The 19573-nt window shown below is 35.9% G+C and overlaps 6 protein-coding genes and 1 non-coding gene across 7 annotated transcripts; 4 read left to right on the forward strand and 3 right to left on the reverse strand.

The window, feature by feature from the left end:
* Positions 1 to 858: 858 nt before the first annotated feature.
* On the reverse strand, positions 859 to 1089 carry RO3G_00286 (uncharacterized protein; the record flags this gene model as incomplete). Its single annotated transcript, XM_067654877.1, has 1 exon — positions 859 to 1089. One exon carries the CDS (start codon positions 1087 to 1089, stop codon positions 859 to 861), a length of 231 nt encoding a protein of 76 aa, XP_067510978.1.
* A 2417-nt stretch (positions 1090 to 3506) lies between these two features.
* RO3G_00287 (uncharacterized protein) lies at positions 3507 to 4526 on the forward strand (the record flags this gene model as incomplete). The annotated part of the gene is made up of 2 exons (XM_067654878.1): positions 3507 to 3981; positions 4090 to 4526. 2 exons carry the CDS (start codon positions 3507 to 3509, stop codon positions 4524 to 4526), a joined length of 912 nt encoding a protein of 303 aa, XP_067510979.1.
* A 1644-nt stretch (positions 4527 to 6170) lies between these two features.
* RO3G_00288 (uncharacterized protein) lies at positions 6171 to 7219 on the forward strand (the record flags this gene model as incomplete). The annotated part of the gene is made up of 3 exons (XM_067654879.1): positions 6171 to 6605; positions 6695 to 6955; positions 7025 to 7219. The coding sequence occupies 3 exons, from the start codon at positions 6171 to 6173 to the stop codon at positions 7217 to 7219; spliced, it is 891 nt and encodes a 296-aa protein (XP_067510980.1).
* A 427-nt stretch (positions 7220 to 7646) lies between these two features.
* On the reverse strand, positions 7647 to 8988 carry RO3G_00289 (uncharacterized protein; the record flags this gene model as incomplete). Its single annotated transcript, XM_067654880.1, has 2 exons — positions 7647 to 8776; positions 8877 to 8988. The coding sequence occupies 2 exons, from the start codon at positions 8986 to 8988 to the stop codon at positions 7647 to 7649; spliced, it is 1242 nt and encodes a 413-aa protein (XP_067510981.1).
* Positions 8989 to 9526: 538 nt separating this feature from the next.
* Positions 9527 to 13453, forward strand: RO3G_00290 (uncharacterized protein; the record flags this gene model as incomplete). The annotated part of the gene is made up of 2 exons (XM_067654881.1): positions 9527 to 11747; positions 11865 to 13453. 2 exons carry the CDS (start codon positions 9527 to 9529, stop codon positions 13451 to 13453), a joined length of 3810 nt encoding a protein of 1269 aa, XP_067510982.1.
* Positions 13454 to 14939: 1486 nt separating this feature from the next.
* Positions 14940 to 15992, reverse strand: RO3G_00291 (uncharacterized protein; the record flags this gene model as incomplete). The annotated part of the gene is made up of 1 exon (XM_067654882.1): positions 14940 to 15992. One exon carries the CDS (start codon positions 15990 to 15992, stop codon positions 14940 to 14942), a length of 1053 nt encoding a protein of 350 aa, XP_067510983.1.
* Positions 15993 to 17731: 1739 nt separating this feature from the next.
* Positions 17732 to 17803, forward strand: RO3G_19007. Its single transcript has one exon. It is a non-coding gene; the product is annotated as a tRNA-Glu (tRNA).
* Positions 17804 to 19573: the final 1770 nt, after the last annotated feature.

Genomic DNA, 19573 nt, shown 5'->3' on the forward strand with positions numbered 1-19573 from the left:
GAGTTATTTATATGATTGGCATAGTTTAACATCTTCTTATCAAGAAGTAATTATTAATCCTGATCCAGGAACTTATTAGAATATTCTGGAGTGGATCGGGATTTTATTTGAAGTGGCGTAATACAATGTCCGATATTCCTAATTTGGAGGACCATTGTTCGTAGTAACTTACATTATTACTTTATTACATGTGTAAATACCACATGGTGGTATCATGTTGTGGGGCTGTATAACCAGTGAGGGACCCGGGTATGCATGTCAGATATATGATGGCACCATGAATTCAGAGGTATACCAAGAAATCCTTGGCACAAGCCTTAAAGACACGCTCGGGTACTATGGCCTAGATTGGAAATCATCCATTTTTCAACACGACAACGACCCAAAACACCGATCAAAGTCAACAAAACAGTATATGGAAGATAACAGTATGTGTTGTATTGATGACTGGCTATCCCAAAGTCCTGATTTGAGTCCAATCGAGCATATATGGTATCATCTTAAGCTGACGCTAAGCATGTACTAAAATAGAGCAAAAAGCATGCACGAACTATGGCAGAGAGTGGAAAAGGAATGGAATTCCTTTACAAAAGATCAGTGCTTAAAGCATATTGACAGTATGCCAGAAAGAATACAAGCTGTCATTGATGAAAAGGGCGGATCAACTAGATATCAATAAAGTCAAAATACCTCACAAATAGACCGAGCTTAAGTATCTGTCTCTTAATAGATCTCAGCTAATTATCTGAGTTTAAACTTTTGGCACACAGTAGTGCACACATAGTTAGTTTTATATTTTAAATTTGAAATTATTGAGCCAATTTGTTACGGAATTACATCAAAAATAAGTAAAAATCATCATACGTTTGTGAGGTATTTTGACCCACTGTATTTTGTTAAATAATCGATCACAACGATTATATATCGATATCCAGTTCTTGATGACTGAACATGTTTAGCATCTAGTGCTATTCTATCGAATGGTTTTGATGATACTGGTACTGGGTATAATTCTTCGTTGAGAGATTTGCATCCATGAACTTGGCATCTTGGACATTTTTTAACGTATTCTTGTATGTCACGAGCCATTTTTTCCCAATAATATCTTGTAGCAATTTTATGTAGAGTGTTGTTGTAAGCAAGATGTCCTCCCAAAGGATGTTGATGGTATGTGTGTATTATACTTTGAGCTTCTTCTTTGTTTAGTACTTTGCGAATGATACCGTTTGAAGTGTTGTATCGATATAATGTGCCTTTGTATATAGTGAAGTTGCTTGATTCCTTTTTAAGATATCGCGCCACTTTATCAGATATGTTGTCTGGAATCCTTAGATCATGCAAGTATTGCTTTAATAGGTTCATTTTTTGTTCTTCCATTTTTGTAATTCTTGTACTTGGTAAATTTGCTTGATTTAGTTGTGTTGTGGGTTTATGAGTTTCAGGTAATTATTTTTTTTTTCTTTGTGTTGTTTCAGGATTTCTTTTGTTGTGGGAAATTTTTTTTTGTACTGTTGTTAATGAATCTTTTTTTTTGGAATATTTGTTTCAACTACCCCTCCCTGCCTCCATGTAGCTTTGTAAAATAATTATGTATTTCAGGTGATAATCATATTGTTGCGGTTTTAGTGCTTAGTATCCAAGTCGAGACATGAAATCAGCACTCTCATTGACTCTTCCAGGTCGATATTTGATTTCGTATTCATATTCTGCTAAGATTGTGATCCATCTTGCAATGATTCCGGTTGGATTTGTGGAATTGATTAAACCTTTTAATGCTGAATGATCAGTGATAATAGTGAATTTTCTTCCCAATAGATATGGTCTAAATAATTTAACTGCCCATATTACTGCTAAACATTCCAGTTTAGATACACCATAGTTTCCTTCGCTCGATTTGAGACTTCTGCTGGCATAAATAATTGGGTGCTCATGATTGTTTTCATCCAACTGTGTCAATATACATCCAAGACCATTTCTTGATGCGTCTGTTACTAAGATAAAGTCTCGATTAAAGTCAGGTCTTGCCAAAACCGGTGCTTGTGTTAATAATTTCTTTAACAATTCGAATGATTCAGTTGTCTTGTTAGTCCAAGGTATTCTTTTTGATGTTTTGGTTTGATCTTGTAAAGGTCGTGCGATTGCTGCAAAATTTTTAATAAATCTTCGATAATATGAGGCCAATCCAAGGAATCCTCTTATTTGCGTGAGTGTTTTTGGGACTGGATAATTTTGAATCTTTTCAATTTTGCTTGGGTCGGTTTGTATTCCTTCTTTCGTTACAATATATCCAAGAAACTTCAAATGATCTTTGAAAAAGAAGCATTTTTCTGGATTGAGCTTTAAGTTGGCGATTTTTATGCAATTGAATACTTGTTCTAGGTGGAGAAGATGTTCATGATCATCATTAGAATATACATTCAAATCATCTATATAAGCAACTAAACATTTGTTGAGAAGTGGTCGGAAGCAGAGATCAATTAATCTTTGAAAAGTTGCTGGTGAATTGACTAATCCCATTGGTAACGTGTTGTAATGATAAACTCCAAATTTTGTTGTAAATGCGGTTAGCTCTTTACTTTCTTCTTCCATTGGAACTTGATGAAATCCAGCTCTCATGTCTAAGGCGGAAAATACTTTGGCCTTTGTCGTATTTACCCCATTAAATACTTATTATTCGTATGAGATTACTCAAATCTTATATAAAAAATAACAAGTACTGAATACATAATATTATATATTACATATTCTCTAAGACTCATTTACAATATTAACCATATACAATATTTATATTATTCAAGTTCAATACTAAAATTGACCTTGAACTCACTTCGGTCCCTGAATAATTTTATTTCCTATATAAAGGCGTAGTTTGATTAAATGGGTTCTCTCCCTCGTCTTGAAATCTAATAAAGAGGTTACATAGAGACTCATTCACTAGTTTTCAAGTACTATCTCCTTTTAATTCTCAAATTTTTATCTGCAAATATCTCAGCCTTTCCTAGTGTGTCGAGTAGATCATCGATTCTCGGTAGTGGGTAAGAATCCTTTTTGGTTACAGCATTTAACTTGCGGTAGTCGATTACCATACGATATTCGCCGTTCTTCTTTTTGACTACACTACCTCAAAAAATTGTTCATTTTGAACCGCCTTTTACACATTTCGTACTGAATCTGCTTCGTATAATCCCCAATCAGCGCTCAGCACAAACCATTATGAAACACTGCTTCTCAGCTATTTACTACACTGTAAGCATATCACGTGCTATGCGTAAATGCTGGAAAATATCCAATCAAAAATCAAAATCAAAATGAACAATTTTTTGGGTTTTTTTGAATATGAACTAAATTTACGCCTATGTTCCCAAATAACATAGGACTAACTCGTGACTGCTATCATAGTTTTTACCCTTGCTTACTTCTGCTATTCCAAGGTAGCCCTGGTCGATTTTGGTTTTTTTTGTTTTCCCATTGTAATCTCTCATTGCTCCATCTCGACATTTCAAGTAATGGTAAATTGCGAAATTTCAGAAACCCAACGAAATGCAATTATTTCTGCTTTAAGAAGAGGAAAGTCGTACGATGCTATCAGTAACGAGTTACATGTTTCTAAAGGGTCTATTTCGAACATTGCGAAAGAAGTAGACCATCACTCCGTATTGCAAGCAGGTCAACCCAAGAAACTTAACATATACGACGCGCGCCTTGTATTACGCAGGTTCAATGCTGGTGTGTACAAGACCGGAGAGCACGCTGCCAGAGACTTAAGTGGCTTAGGTTCGGATATTTGCAGCCAGACCGTGCGAAACCTTCTTAAAAGCTCCAAATTTCAATTTCGACGAAAACCAACAACTCTTCCTTTAACGCATTCTTCCCAAAAGGCGCTCCTTCAGTTTGCCAAGAAGCATATAGGTTGGACAGAGGAAGCCTGGAATGGAGTAGTCTTTAGCGACGAAACAAAAATCAATCGCTTGGGTTCAGATGGTAAACAATAGACTTGAGTACAAGAAGGAAGGCCTCTGCAGGATCACAACGCCAACCAAACTTATGAGCATGGAGGCAGTAGTATACTACTTTGGAGCTGTTTGACAGCAAATGGAGTTGGATATATCGCTCAAGTGCTCGGAGGTTTAGATTCAGAGCTGTATTGCAAGATTATGACGGAGGATATGCTCTCTTCATTAGAAGAATACGATATGTCAAAGGATGACATTATATTTCAACATGATAACAATCCAAAGCATACATCTAGACTAACACAAAAATGGTTCGTAGATAACAAGGTGCAGCTACTGGATTGGACAGCATATTCACCCGACTTAAATCCTATAGAGAATTTATGGAATTACTTAAAAGTCCGGCTGTATGCTTATGAAACTGCACTCTTAAGTATGAAAGAACTATTTGAACGGGTTGCAGATATTTGGTACAATGAAATTACAAAGGAATACTGCGAGCAGTTAGTATGCAGCATGCCGCAAAGACTACAACTTGTTTTAAAAGAAAAGGGCAGTGAGATTAATTATTAGCTAATAAAATAAAAAATGTCGACAAAAACCCAAAAAATTGTTCATTTTGATTTTGATTTTTGATTGGATATTTTCCAGCATTTACGCATAGCACGTGATATGCTTACAGTGTAGTAAATAGCTGAGAAGCAGTGTTTCATAATGGTTTGTGCTGAGCGCTGATTGGGGATTATACGAAGCAGATTCAGTACGAAATGTGTAAAAGGCGGTTCAAAATGAACAATTTTTTGAGGTAGTGTAATTCTATTATTTATTCTACGTCCTGCTAATGCAGATACTGACGGGAGTGATAATTCAGAGTTCTAAGTAGATTTAATCCTTAATGTGCGAGGACGTCTATCTTGGTAGCTGCTTTTCATAGTCTTTTCTACGTCAGAAAAAAATTGGGGACCAATGATACTTTTCAAATCAATGCTTTATTTGTCTTTTTGATCTTTATAAACCACTCATATTGCCTTATAAACTTCTTTATCGACCACTCATATTACTTTATACACTTCTTTATCGACCACTCATATTGCTTTATATACTTCTTTATTAACCATTCATATTGCAATAAATATTGCTTTATATACACAAAAAAATAGGGATTTGGTTTATAAAAAATAGCTTTTTTTTTTTTTATTTAAATGAAATAATAATAACAATATACAGTATTTCTTTGCTTGTAGTGTTTTAAAAGCTTACTTGACTTACCTATCGTCACCAAAAAAGCATCAACTAATCTAAAAATACATCAATTAATCTCGTGGAACTCAAAAGGTTCTCATGAGAAAAAAAAAAAAAGGCCAAGCTCAAGGATGCAAAGACACAAGGATTCAAAGATTCAAGGATTCAAGGACTTGGGCACTCAAAGCAAAAGAAGAAAAGACATCAGTACTCAAGAACCAAAGCAAGGGCGAGAAAGAGATAGTAAAAGGCCAAAGCAAAGTAGCATGTATCTATAATAATTATTAGCTATTGAGTATACGTAGTAGAAGTAATAGTACCTTTCTTTAGATAGGCCAGAAGACTAGCTAAGCTTATACCAGCAAATAAAAAAGGAAGCAGCATGTATCTATAATAATTATTAGCTATATAGGTTATGTAATAGAAGTAATAGTACCTTGCTTTAGATGGAACAGGAAAAAAAAAGAAAAAAAGACACTAGTTAAGCTTATACCAACAAGTAAAGGAAGCAACGATAATCCTGGGAAAGAGACTTTATAAAGACCATTTCAAACATCAAGAAAGCAACCGATATGATTTTACTAAAGTAAAAGCATCGTTAGAGCAGGAATATGGTATATATAATATGAAGAACTTACCTTTTATGAAGATTGTTTTTTTAAAAAAAAAAAAAGGGAAAAAAAAATACTTTTTTTTATAGTCTCATTTTACTAGTGTTACAACTATTCGGTATCAGTCAAATCTAATAACCATGAAAGCTCGTTCTAACGCTATTTTTGAAATTAGAGCAGCTATTAGAATATTCAAAAAGCTTGTTTATATATTGTTAAATTTATTCTTTAGTTAACTTTATCATCTTCAACCCAAATAGTGTTTTTTTTAAAAAAAAGAGAGTACAAAAGAAACAGAAGAATATAAAAAAAACATTGTAGGACATTTTTCTTTTTTTTCCTTCTTTATACTTATTCTAAAAAAATGTCCAGACGCGTCGCCACCCCCATCAACGTTCCCAGCAATGCCCCCAAAAGGGCAAGAGTTTCCATGGGCATTGCTGGATCATCGTCCACTGTTGTTCCTTCTCCTTCTTCTTCTCTTTCTTCTGCTCCCGCTCCCGCTCCTGCTCCTGTTTCCGCTTCTGCTTCTGCTTCTGTTCCTGTTCCCGTGTCCGCTCCTGTCCTCGTTTCTGCTCCTGTTCCAAGCTTTGGCAGCCATACTGGTGCAGAGACCTTCGGAGCAGCCTCTGGTCTCACGCCAGAGATGATGGCTGCTCAAATGCAGTTTTTTGCTCAAATGTGGCAACAGCAACAACTGCAGCAGCAGCAGCAGCAGCAGCATCCAGTTCAACAGCCACAGCAAGGGCAGCAGTATGTTGATATGGCTGAGATCAACAGGATCAAAAAGCAGTGTAGTGTAAGTCTAAAATTAAAGTATCAATTAGCAAATACAATTTAATAACTTTATTTCTTTTTTTTTTCTTTTTTTTTTTACTTACATCATAGGATCACATAGCTGATCACTACCGTGAATACTTGGTTGGCCGTGGCATCGAGTTTGATACGCTCAAGTCCATCACCGACAAGGCCAACAGAAAAGTAAAAAATCTGTTGCGCGATGAAGTCAGGAAGCACCAACGCTTCAATAGCCTGACTGATTCGCAAGTATTCACCATGATTAGAAGCAAGTTCTATTACATGGTGGATAAGGCAAATGGGAAAGCTGTGACGACACCAACGTCAGCCTGCCGCAGCCGCGTAAATGCAGTAAGTACTTGATATTTAAAAATTGTAATATAAAATGCCTATAATACTTACATCAATACTTTATAATAGAAACTCCTTAACAGGAGGGTTGCTTACAACGCTAACGCAGCTGCATACCAAGCACGGTTCCCATTTGCCGAAAAGATCTTGACGGTTGATTGGACCTCTGATGAGGAGAATGGCCCAGAAGATGAAGATGGCCGTACGTTTATTGTCAAACGGCCATCATTCAGAAGTGAAAGAGTAAGTATGACATATCAATAAATCTCATTTTCTAATATACCTTAATTGCCTACAGGTAGTGGAATTCCACAAAGAGCTTCAGAAAGGGTACAAAGAATTACTAAAGAAAAAGGGAGCTCCACCAACAATTAGAAGAAGAGTGCAAAATGTTGAGATGGAGTTCCCAGATAAACTCGATCATGAGTACTACCCTTCCTGGGCTTTTTCTTCCCCTGCTCTTGGCTTCCCCACTTCTGTTTCTGGTCCTTCCTCCTCTGCTGCTGCCAACCCAATGCCATAGGCATCCACTTTTTTTTTTGCTTTTTTTTTTGTTTCTTGTTTTGTTGTCTCTCACCAAATTGAATAAACATTTGTTAAAAAAAAAGTAGTCTATTGAATGATTCTTTAGTAAAATATATAAAATAATAATAATGATAATGATAAATGATTGAATAGTTTTGCATAATTGTTACATATAAATTTTTCTTGGAAGAGAGAGAGTGAGAATATTATTGTCGATATATGGCTTGACAGCAACAGGATTATAAATGCGATGAATCGGAAGTATGCTAAGCCTTGACACTGGTTTATACTGGTTCTTCCACACTTGGATGCCAGTACCATCAAAAGTGGGAAAATGTTGGGTCGCATGGCTGTACCAATTGACAAATGCAAAGTAATGAGTGTTGTCACCAAATGAATGAGTAAAAAAATATGATATTTGACCAATGCGCAGTTGATTGTCGACAATGGCCTGAATGAATGATGATGGTGATGATGATAATGATAATGAATTATCACTTGCTGGCTGGTAAAGCTGCCCAAGCAAAGTGATTTTTTTGAATGAGTGTATAGTGGTATCAATGTATGTGTTTGTAGTCATAGTTGCATAGGTGTTCATATAATAATTTTTTAAAGCGTCATAATGTTCATGGCATATAAGTTCTGTCTTCTTATTGAATTTTAAAGGATAGGATGTAGGTGGCAGAGGCTCACTACCAGTAATTGTCGAATTAAATAAGCTAGGTCCGTCTATGAAACGAGAGTAATCAAATGGCGTTAAACCACTCTCGTCATTCGTAACCTCACCTATCTCTTCTATAAATTTGGTTAGTAGGAGCATGTCTTCGTTTGTTGAATTTATAAAGGAATGTAAGGAATATACTAGATCTTGTGTGTGAACATTTTGAATGAACATAGTAGCATAAGTTGTTTCAAATCCAGTCTTAAAATTGATGTTGATATCTTTCATATCGCCATTAAGACGTTCAAAGCCATAAAGCCAAAAAGAGTATGAGGGACCAAAGTCCAGGAAGCTTTCTTTCAAATGAAGATGCATATGCATGTTTGGAATGGGCATAGATTCACCATACAACTCGACACAGGTCTTGCCAAAGTTTCTCATCAATAGATGTGCTGTATCTATGTCTTCTACTGTGATGGAAGGGCCAGTGACCAGCTTCACAGCATCGACATACCGCAACCAGTTCACAAAATGTTCACCTGACAGTCTTTGTTTGAGAAGGAAAGGTGACAACGCAACAACCCAAGTTCTCCACTCATCTGATTTCATATTAGCAAAAGCACCAGAGATTTTTCCTATTTTTTTTTTAAAAAAGAAAAAGTAAGTATCTTGCCCCATCATACAATAAAGTTTTATTTTGCGTATATATAAGCACAATCTAGCAGTATTACATACCTTCAGATAGCTTAGTGTATTGCCGAGGAATGATTATGGTAGTTGACTCTGTTGCCATTGCTGAAAAATCAGTAGAATCAAGCAAACCAAAATCCTGCCAAACTTCAATCATTTTTTTTGGTGTTCCAAGAAACAAATTATGCATTGGATCGACAGTTACATATCTCACCACGTCAAAGTAAGGAAGTCGGTGTACTTCACTCCATTTTGTACCAGAACTTGCTTGCTTTTCTTCTTGTTGTGTCTTGTGCGTAGTGATGTATCCATCATTCATAACTCGATATGAAAACAGTATTAATAAGCTACATGATAAGATGCTGCGTAATTGCACGGTTAAACTATATTAAATCCAGGAACTAAATCACAGTCAGCCGCAGTCAATCATATACGAATATTCTATGACAAATATAACAATAGAAGAACACGTAACCCTTATCTATTTGTCATCAGCTATATCATACTCATTAATTATTAATCCATGACATGAAATATTATCCGTGTATGAAAAGTATAAATAGAGTACAATTTTCTTATTAAATAAAACAATCTCTTTATCGAGTCTCGTCCTCTCTTGTTCCTTTTTATTCTTGGATAAATCATTTTTTTTGACGAATTCTCTTTACTCTATTACTACTACACTATTCTCAAACATGTCTATCAACTCTAACCTTTTGGCTTCCAACGAAGAAATTCTTTTTTCTGAAAGTGATCCTGCTTTCATTGGTCCTCGACTTGAAAAATCTACCATGGTTAATGGGGTGGAACTTTCTAGTCATGGTTCGCCCATTTCTAATACAGAAGACATAGAGATGGAAGAAGTAGAAGCCGGGGCACCCATTTCCCCACTTGCTGGTGTCAAGATCAGTGGCGCAGCACCACCTTCTCAGGTCTTAGGTGGTCGTAATTTAACGGCTACCATTCAGACTTTGACGAAACAGGTTGAGCAAGTTGCTGCGGCTATTACTAGTCAAGAGCTTACGGGAAAGCAACTGGCTAACCTTTCTCGTGAATACACCACCAAGTCCACCATCTTGACCTCCTTGTTGGACCTGCAAGCAAAACTGGCTAATAACTTGGCTATACAGACCAATGGCTCTGCCATTAACGGTTCTAACAGTCAACCCACGGTAGTCCCTCAAAACTTACCTTTGTTTCAATATACTGGTAATGTGGAGAACTCGGCCTTGCCTGTCTATAAAGACATTGCTGAGTGTATCCGACGTTTTGAGGACATCCTCTTTGCGTATCGTTTGGATGTACAAGTGCATTGGCAGCGCCTCATCCCTTTCTCACTTACCCATCCCCAGCGTTCATGGTATGATGAATTACGGGTAAAGAAGAACTTATCTTGGGCCACATTCAAGGAGCAATTAACCTTGAAATACGGCATCGAATCCACTGAGGCTCAAGCTCACGCCTCAAGAGAGCTGTTAACCATCAGCATGCAACCTGATGAATCTGTGGAAAAATACACCGACCGCTTCTTGAAGCTCAAGCGTGAAGCCACACCCGTAGCTGATGATTTTTTGGCTATCTTGTTCGTGAACTCCCTTCCTGGCAGCCTCCAAAATCATGTCAATATGGCCATCGTCAGTCTGGACCAGGAGGCAAAAAATGATATCAACCTCCTTTCAAGTATCGCAAGAAAGTTTCATACGAAACAGCAGACCTTGCCCAATACGTCAACCAGAAAGTTCAATGACCAACCCTCTCAAGTCAACGGGTTGAACCCTCCCAGTGGTATTCATAAAAGAAACCACCGTACGGATGGAAGGACTTGTGTTATCCATGGGAAGTGCAACCACACAACTGATCATTGTAAGAAGGCTCAGGAACTGGGTATAACTGGCAGCATGAACAAAGAGACGTTTAGTAAGCGTTGCTTTAAGTGCAACGCTCCTTTTACTAGGGAGCATTTAAATGTTTGCCCTAAAAGGAATCAACCTCTTTCCGCTGGTTCTGCCTCCTCCTCCTCTACTGCACCTACCATAACCCGAGCATTCCGCTCACTTCAGTTGACTGGCAGTGAAGATGTACCAATGGGTACAAAAGCTTCTAAGTACAACCCTGCCAACCAACAAGACCACGATGAAGAACAGGATCTTGACGATGAAGCCGTCAAGGACATCCACTACTACTCATCACTATGTAAGTTGCAACCGTTTAATACAAAACTTCACAGTTTTAATAACAAACGTACTGATTCCTTTTTTGTACCCATCACTATAGAAAATGTCCGTACTTGGGCTTTGGTTGATACTGGGTGTAATACTTCTACGATCTCTCCTGACCTAGCAAAAATTATAAACGTTAGAACTTTTCCTGTTTCAGGAAAATTACAATTAGCTAGTTTGAATACCTTGGTACCTAGAACTGCTATTACAGATCAAATAAAAGTATTTTATAACGGAATCAATGTCTTGCATAAATTTGAAATTTTTAAGTTTGATAAAGATATACCTATTTGTATTGGTACAGATCTTATGCCTAAGTTAAACATTAACTTGACAGGTTTAGCTGTTACGTGGGATAGTCCTAATATCTCTACAATACCTGATCCAATAGACCCTTCACCTATCAAACCTAACAAGTCACCCGCTGGCACTCACCAACAGCGTGAACAACTTATGGACGCATTACAGCCATATTTGAGCGCTAATGCTAAGATCCCTAGCACATCTGCATGTCCTCTACCTGAAGCGATAGTTCGCTTGGAAACTGAGCCAGGTAAAACGACTTATAGACGACAGTATCCTATTGCACTGTCAATCCAGCCTAAAGTACAAGAACAGGTTGATAAATGGTTAGCAGATGGCGTGATTGAAATAGCCCCTCCTAATACTGCATTTAACTCTCCTTTGTTGACTGTACGTAAGAAGGACGCTAATGGTAATTATAGTGACGATATACGGGTATGTATAGACCCCAGACATATCAATGCAATACTCATTAAAGATCGTACCGACCGCTTTCAATTACCATTGATAGCTGAGTTGCATCAAAAAATGAGTGCTGCTACGCTATTCACAGTACTTGACCTCAAACAAGCTTTTCATCGTCTACCTCTAGCTGAAGAGCATAGAGCACTCACAGCTTTCACATTTAACGGTGAACAATATCAATTCTGTAGAGCACCATTCGGTTTGACCCCCATACCAAATCACTTCCAACGTGTGCTAACTACTCTCTTACATGACTTGCCATACGTAACATGTTTCATTGATGATTTAACTATCGGTACTGGACCCGATATTGAGGAACATATCAAATGCGTAACTACTGTCATCGAACGACTTACATCAGCTAAATTCATTCTTAACGTTGATAAATGTCATTTTATGCAAACTTCTGTAAACATCCTGGGCTTCACTATTAGCCACAATAGTCTCTCACTGGATAGCAGAAAGGTTGCAAACGCTTTAGCGTGGCCAATACCAAAGACTGGAAAAGATATACAACGCTTTCTAGGTCTCGCTAATTATTTTCGAAGTCATCTCCCAAATTTCTCTACCATGACCGCACCGTTAGATAAACTACGTAATGAAGGTTCATTGGAACACATTTGGACTGACAAATATCTACAGGCTTTTCGAAATATACAGACAGCCTTATCTAATGCTCCTGTTTTGTCTATACCTGACATGCGTCATGAATTACAGCTAGCTACAGATGCTAGCAACACAGGAATTGGCGGTGTACTTTATCAAATTATCGACGATAAAACTCGCTATGTTGGATTCGCAGCAAGAGCACTGTCGAAGTCAGAAATGAACTACTCGACAACTAAACGAGAGCTGTTAGCCATCTGTTATCTTTTTGAAAGATTTCACAAGTGGTTGTATGGATCTCATTTCACGCTGTATACTGATCATAAAAGTTTGGTTTATCTTGGCACACAAAACATTCCTAACCCCATGATGCTGAATTGGTTCGAAACTATTTTCAACTATACATTCAGAGTAATCCATCGTCCAGGAATTGAAAATGTGTTGCCGGATTCACTTTCTCGTCTTTTTTCAGACTATACGGAAAAAAGACTGGGGGGAGATAGTAATCCGCAGCAACTTTCCATAAAAAATAAAATTACAAAGTCACAGAACAAACGTACTACAGAAAACAGTACAAACATAAAACAAAGAGCTGTACAACTAGTAGACTACATGACACCACCAGAAGAAGAACGTCATAACCTATTATTAAAGGCACATCTACTTGGACACTTTGGGGCTGATGCTATTGTAAAGACAATCCACAATGATAATTTCCACTGGATTAATATTAAAAAAGATGCATTACAGCTCGTATCCAATTGTCCTGAATGTCAACAATTTAATATTGGCAAACACGGATATCACCCTCCCCGTAGTATTCTACCAGATGGTCCTTTTGATCACGTCTGTATTGATCTTGGTACCCTGAACGTTACATCAACAGAAGGACACAATTTCATTTTAGTTCTAGTTGACCTTTTTACAAGATTTACAATTCTAAGACCATTAATGGATAAAACTGCAGTATCCATAGCTAATGAACTTAGAGATATCTTTTGCACTTTTGGTTGGCCCAAAAAAACTTAGTTCAGATAACGGTACAGAATTCACTAATGAAATATTTAATTCATTAATGGAAACCTGTGGTATTGACCATAGACTTTCACTGCCTTATAACCCATTGGGTAATTCGACTAACGAATCGTTTGTTGGAATAGCCAAACGAGCTCTTGTTAAAAGATTACAAGGCAAGAAGAACGAGTGGAATCTTTTCCTTCCTAGTATTCAATATGCTATGAATTGTAAATATTTTAGATTACATCATTCCAGACCATTTGTGCTTATGTATTATAGGCAACCAAATGAATTTCAGGATTATTCTAATACACAATCCTCAATACCTAACTCTAGTCAGCAATATGCTAAAGCACTAGAAAATAAACTAGACAATATGAACAACATAGTAATCCCTGCTATACGTAACCGTATTATGACTACTCAAAGAATTGACAACGAGTATTTTACAAAGAAACACCGCATTGTACATCAACAATTTCCTACTAATAGCGAAGTTATGATAAAAAATGTGAATAGAAATAGTAAAACTGACCCAAGGTACGAGGGGCCCTTTGTCGTACATGGAGTCACAAAAAATGGTAGCTACATTTTGACGGATAAAACAGGTGCATTATTATCGCGCGACGTACCTACTTCGCACATCAAACTTATCTCTACAGACAACGTTGTTAATAATCGCGCTGACCAACAACAGTACGATGTGCAGGCAATTATCCAACATAAAGGAAATAACACTAGCAATTATAAATACCTAGTAAGATGGAAAGGTTATCCTCCAGAATATGATACCTGGGAACCTGCCTCAAGTTTTGATGATATGAGTATGATAGAACAGTACTGGGCAAGACGTAACGTCAATAATAACATTGGCAAACGTAAACGCTCATCTCATACTAATTTGCCAACCAAGACTAATAATCTTAACAAAAGAAGCAAGACAAAGTAACGAGCTGAATATGGTCTTTTCCCATTACTTTTTTTCCTAAACAGGTTTTTATGGGTTTTTATCGATTATATACCAGAAGAGCATGCTCTCTCTTTTCTCTACACTTACGTCTTTAATATGAACAGCCTAATCAATCATATTAGATATAATCCATGTACTCTTCGTTATTCATGATGTTCATCGGTTGTTCCAACCTGGAAGGGGGCAATGATGTATCCATCATTCATAACTCGATATGAAAACAGTATTAATAAGCTACATGATAAGATGCTGCGTAATTGCACGGTTAAACTATATTAAATCCAGGAACTAAATCACAGTCAGCCGCAGTCAATCATATACGAATATTCTATGACAAATATAACAATAGAAGAACACGTAACCCTTATCTATTTGTCATCAGCTATATCATACTCATTAATTATTAATCCATGACATGAAATATTATCCGTGTATGAAAAGTATAAATAGAGTACAATTTTCTTATTAAATAAAACAATCTCTTTATCGAGTCTCGTCCTCTCTTGTTCCTTTTTATTCTTGGATAAATCACGTAGCAGTCAACCAGTCGTACGCATCAACTCTTTGCTGCTCCCACGTTCTTTGCACCCAGTTTTCATCATCAAAATCGGAAAAGTTTGGCTTTGAAGACCTGGTACCGGTTGACAAACGACCAAAAGCAGTTGAGCACTTGTTACATGCTTTAGTAGCCATGGCGCCCATGTATCCAGCTACTTTTCTTGCTGCAGGCATATCACAGTTGATGGACATTAATGCCACACGAACTACTTCTCCGTTAGGATTTTGGTAAGTGGGCATTACAACACCATTGTACAATACAAGCAATTCATCAACCAATGGCTTTAAAAAGTTCTGGATTTGATCATCATTTGGTTCGTGGGGTCCAGGAATAACACCTACCAAAACGATGTTGGAAAACTTCATGCGCGTATTTCTTGGCAAGTTGTTAATTGCAAGGTAAATAGCACCACTAGAATGCTTCATATTGTCACTTGGCTGGAACCAATCCACATTCAATGATACCATTAATGATCTTGGCTGGCGGGTAAAGACTTGTCCATTTAAATCCACAAGCTGATTCCAAACTCTGCCATCATATATGTCGAACATGACATCTTCATCAACTGACCTTCTTCTCCATTGCTCAATCTGTTGTTCAAAGCTGGGTCGCATAAAGAACTTTTTTAAAGTCTCAACAATTGAGTTGTAGGGATACTCAAGCACTGGCTTTAAACTGCTGCCTACAAAAAGAGCATTTCCACATGGTTGTGCTTGTCGATAAGGGTTGTTAGGGAAGCGTACATATCCACAGGAGCGAGAATGCAAGCTTCCAGAAGTGTAAACGCTTCGACAAGCAGAGCAAACAAGAAAACGGGACAAACCATCGGTGGCCTTGGAATAATTGACCATAGTACGGGCAGTAGAGATCTTTGTTGGAATCTCCATACTATGGCCAAGAGAACGGACAAAAAAGGAAAGAAAGGCCAACAAGTCTTCACCGGCTTTCACCGAGAGGTGCTTTGCTTGAAAAAGCACAATGAACAACAGCAAAAGGTGACGAAGCTGCTGCTCATTACTCATTCCCTCCTCTTCGTCAACATTCATTCCGTCTAACAAGTTGCAAAATATATTTCAATAAATAAAATCTTTCTTATATTAAATACTTTGTTGTTTGAAATATACCTTCAATTACTGGCTCAGGAATGGCTGACGAGTATTCGACAGTTTCCTCCCCGTTGTCGTTAGCTTCAGATACTCTTCTCGATTCTATTGTTTGTTTGTTTTTTTTTACATTAGCACGTTTGTATTTCCACTGAAAAATAAAAAAAACCTCTATTTCTATATCTATCCATAAGAACATGAGTTCTAACAGTTCTCTTTGCAAGCATTCTGTATCCATTGGGTTGGCTGCTGCATTCAGAACAGGTGCAAGCAATTTTGGTGGCGTTGAAGTTGTTCATGTTGTTTATAATTTTTAAATTTAGAAATAGCAAAAAAATAGGTAGAAAGAGAAAACGTGTCTGATAAAAAAAAAGGTTAAATTTCAAAAAACAAAATCGGTGCTTAAAGTAACATTTTTTTTTTCCCTGGTTTTGTTTCATGGACTATCATTAGATGCTCAAGGTACAAAAGATAAAAAAGAAAGCTCAAGTTCTGGTCAAATGTAAGTTTATAACAACAAAAATAATAACGAAGTCTAATGTCGGTTTCTTTTTTTCTTACATTAGGAATTCCTAATGGTACACATTCGGATGACGAACATGAGACTCATGGGCAAAGTTGTTCTTTCCAACTTAAAGAAACTATAAGAATATCAGACTTATATTGTTGTTTATTGCTGAAAAGCTTTTTTGGTAAAGAAAGTTGCCATTGCCCACATCTCTAATGACTAATGACTAATGGCAAATTACACCCATGTGCAAACATAAAGTAAGTAATGAGCGAGTATAAGCTTAAAAACATATATTCTTTTACAATATTTGTCATAAAAAATAATAAAGCAATCTATTTACTTGATAAACAAAAACGTTTTGTATGTATTTGTTAATTATAACTGCCTTGTAACAAAATGTTAGCAGAGCTTCTTTATTTTTCTATTCTTTTAGAATATACACGTATTCTTTTTTTATAATGTAAAAGTAGTTTGCATTTATATGAAGTGTACTTGTTGTTAGATGATTGTTTTCATTTGAACAATGAACCTTCTATTGCCAGACTCTTTTTTTTTTCACTTCGTCTTTTTTTTTAACTTACTTTTTTTTTTACGAAGTCTTTTTTTTTTACGAAGTCTTTTTTTACCAGGTCATTTTTTTTCCCAAACACAACTATTTTATTACGTTTTGTAACACGTTTGTATTGATCTAAGCTAAAAAACACAAACCACCTTCCTAATATGTATTCTTCTGAACAAAATAATCGCAAATTGCTTTTGATTTCCGCATTTTGCCTCAAAAATAAAAAAAAAGAAGACATCGGTCTTTCAACAGTAGAGAGGAACAGGCTTTCCAAAAAAAGATCATTTGTAAAAAAAACAGATACTTTTTTAAAACGTGAATAACTTTATGAATACTTACCCTACAAAAAAAACAAAAATATTGTTCAATTTCTTTATTTTTTTCGCACCTAAATCTTTTTTCAAAATTAAAAAAGGTGTAACACAGCAAGATATAATGGTTTCTCATAAAAAAATTATAAAATCTACAGGATCAAAGATTGTCAGGTCTGTTAAAAATCTACGTCAAAGTCTCTATATTATTTGCAGTGGGCAACATCTATCCGAAGGCGCACTCCACCTACTATACCAATTCACACCACAACCTTCCTTGATGGTCTAGTGGCTAGGATCCGTCGCTCTCACCGACGTGGCCGGGGTTCAATTCCCCGTCAGGGAACTTTTCCTTTTTTTTGGATGCTGTAGTGAAGTATCGTATCTGATCACGAATTGATTTTCTTAAGGTAATGTAACACGCTGTGACGAAGCAAATAATAATATTGATGCCAATGATGACTGCGTCTTGTGAATTCCTATGGTAGGAACAACAAGGTCAAGTCAAGCCACGGTCAGGGTTACATGTTGTAACTTAAAGTTCATTTGAACTTTATTTTTCTTTTGAACTTTATTTTTTATTTCAACTTTATTTCTTCTTTTGGATTTGATTCCTGATGGAGGAATCCTTTCCTAAAATTTTATATCTTTTTTTTGAATTTAAAAAGGACAACCTTTTTATGACTTTTATCTGGACTTCTCTTCAATTATATATCTTAAATATATTTTATCAATAAATCAAGTATTTTTATCTGAATCTTTTGGTATAACACTCTTAAAATACACGCAAGACAAGTCCCTTGAAGCCAATTATCTTCATTGTAAACACTTTCAAAACTCTTATCCAATTACTCTATTACAAACAAGACTGATCTACTTAACAAGATCTGGTGGTCACTTACAACAAGCAAATCCAATATCAATACTTAACTCAAGTCTTATTTTTATTCTTTTTCATCTACTTTATTCTATTTTATAAAACGTTAATTCTTACTAGCCATTAAAGGAAGCAAAATTACAATATAAATACCCTTATATCTTATCCCTATTTTTACTTCACTTCACTTCACTTTACTTTTGAATTTTATATTCTTTTTATATTTTCTTTATTTTATAAAACAATAAATCCATCAAGCGTTCAATTGAATCCCTTTGGTCTGTGTTCTATTTTAAATACTGAAGTCCCTTGAAGTCAATAATCTTCATTGTAAAGCTATTCCTAAACCTCAAGGGTTTAACCTATTCTAACAAGTTTGATCTACTATTAACAAGATCTGGTGGTCACTATCGACAAAACTTACATACTTAAAAATCCAAACCTGCATACAAACAAGCAATATATTAAAGAAAATTACAGTAACACGCAAGAACAAAACAGCGGAATTTAAATCGTTGCAGTTTATAATGAACGCCTTACAGTTTGCAACAACCATCTTACACTATACAACAACCGCCTCTTATGTTATAACAACCACCCAAAATACCAAAAACAGAACAAAAGCATAAAATCCAAAAACATATAAATAACTCCAAATAATAATCACAAAAATACTTCACTTCTTATTAACTTCTTACTTACTTCACTTCTTATTTTACTTTTTCTTTTTATCAAATAAATATTCTTTTAAAGAGGCAAATTATCTCTTATTTTATTTAACATCAAGAACAAGAAGTCCCTTGAAGCTATCATACTTCATTGTAAAACCCCCTTTTATTTATCTTTTTATCTTTTTTTTTTATTTTACCTTTATCAAAACAGTCTGATCTACTTTATAAGATCTGGTGGTCACTATAACAAGCGAATCAAGCCAAATCTGACTCATATAAAAGCAACTCTTATATCAATTACACCCAAATCTGTTTATTTAAACCTTAACTCAACACTCCCAAACAGAGAAACTACTATAAACCAAATCATTACATTTGGTGGTCACTACGAGGGACAAAATCGAAAAACTACAACAAAATCACATCAATAAATCAAATTAAATCAAGAATCAATCCAAGAAATAATCACATCAAATCGAATTAAAGAAAGAAAGAAAAAAATTCAGAAACCAACAAAACAAGTCAAAAGCAAACAGAAGATACTCAAAATCGAATCAACAATTTCAAA

Source organism: Rhizopus delemar, genomic scaffold, assembly GCF_000149305.1.
Source record: "Rhizopus delemar RA 99-880 supercont3.1 genomic scaffold, whole genome shotgun sequence".
NCBI classification, from domain to species: Eukaryota; Fungi; Mucoromycota; class Mucoromycetes; order Mucorales; family Rhizopodaceae; genus Rhizopus; species Rhizopus delemar.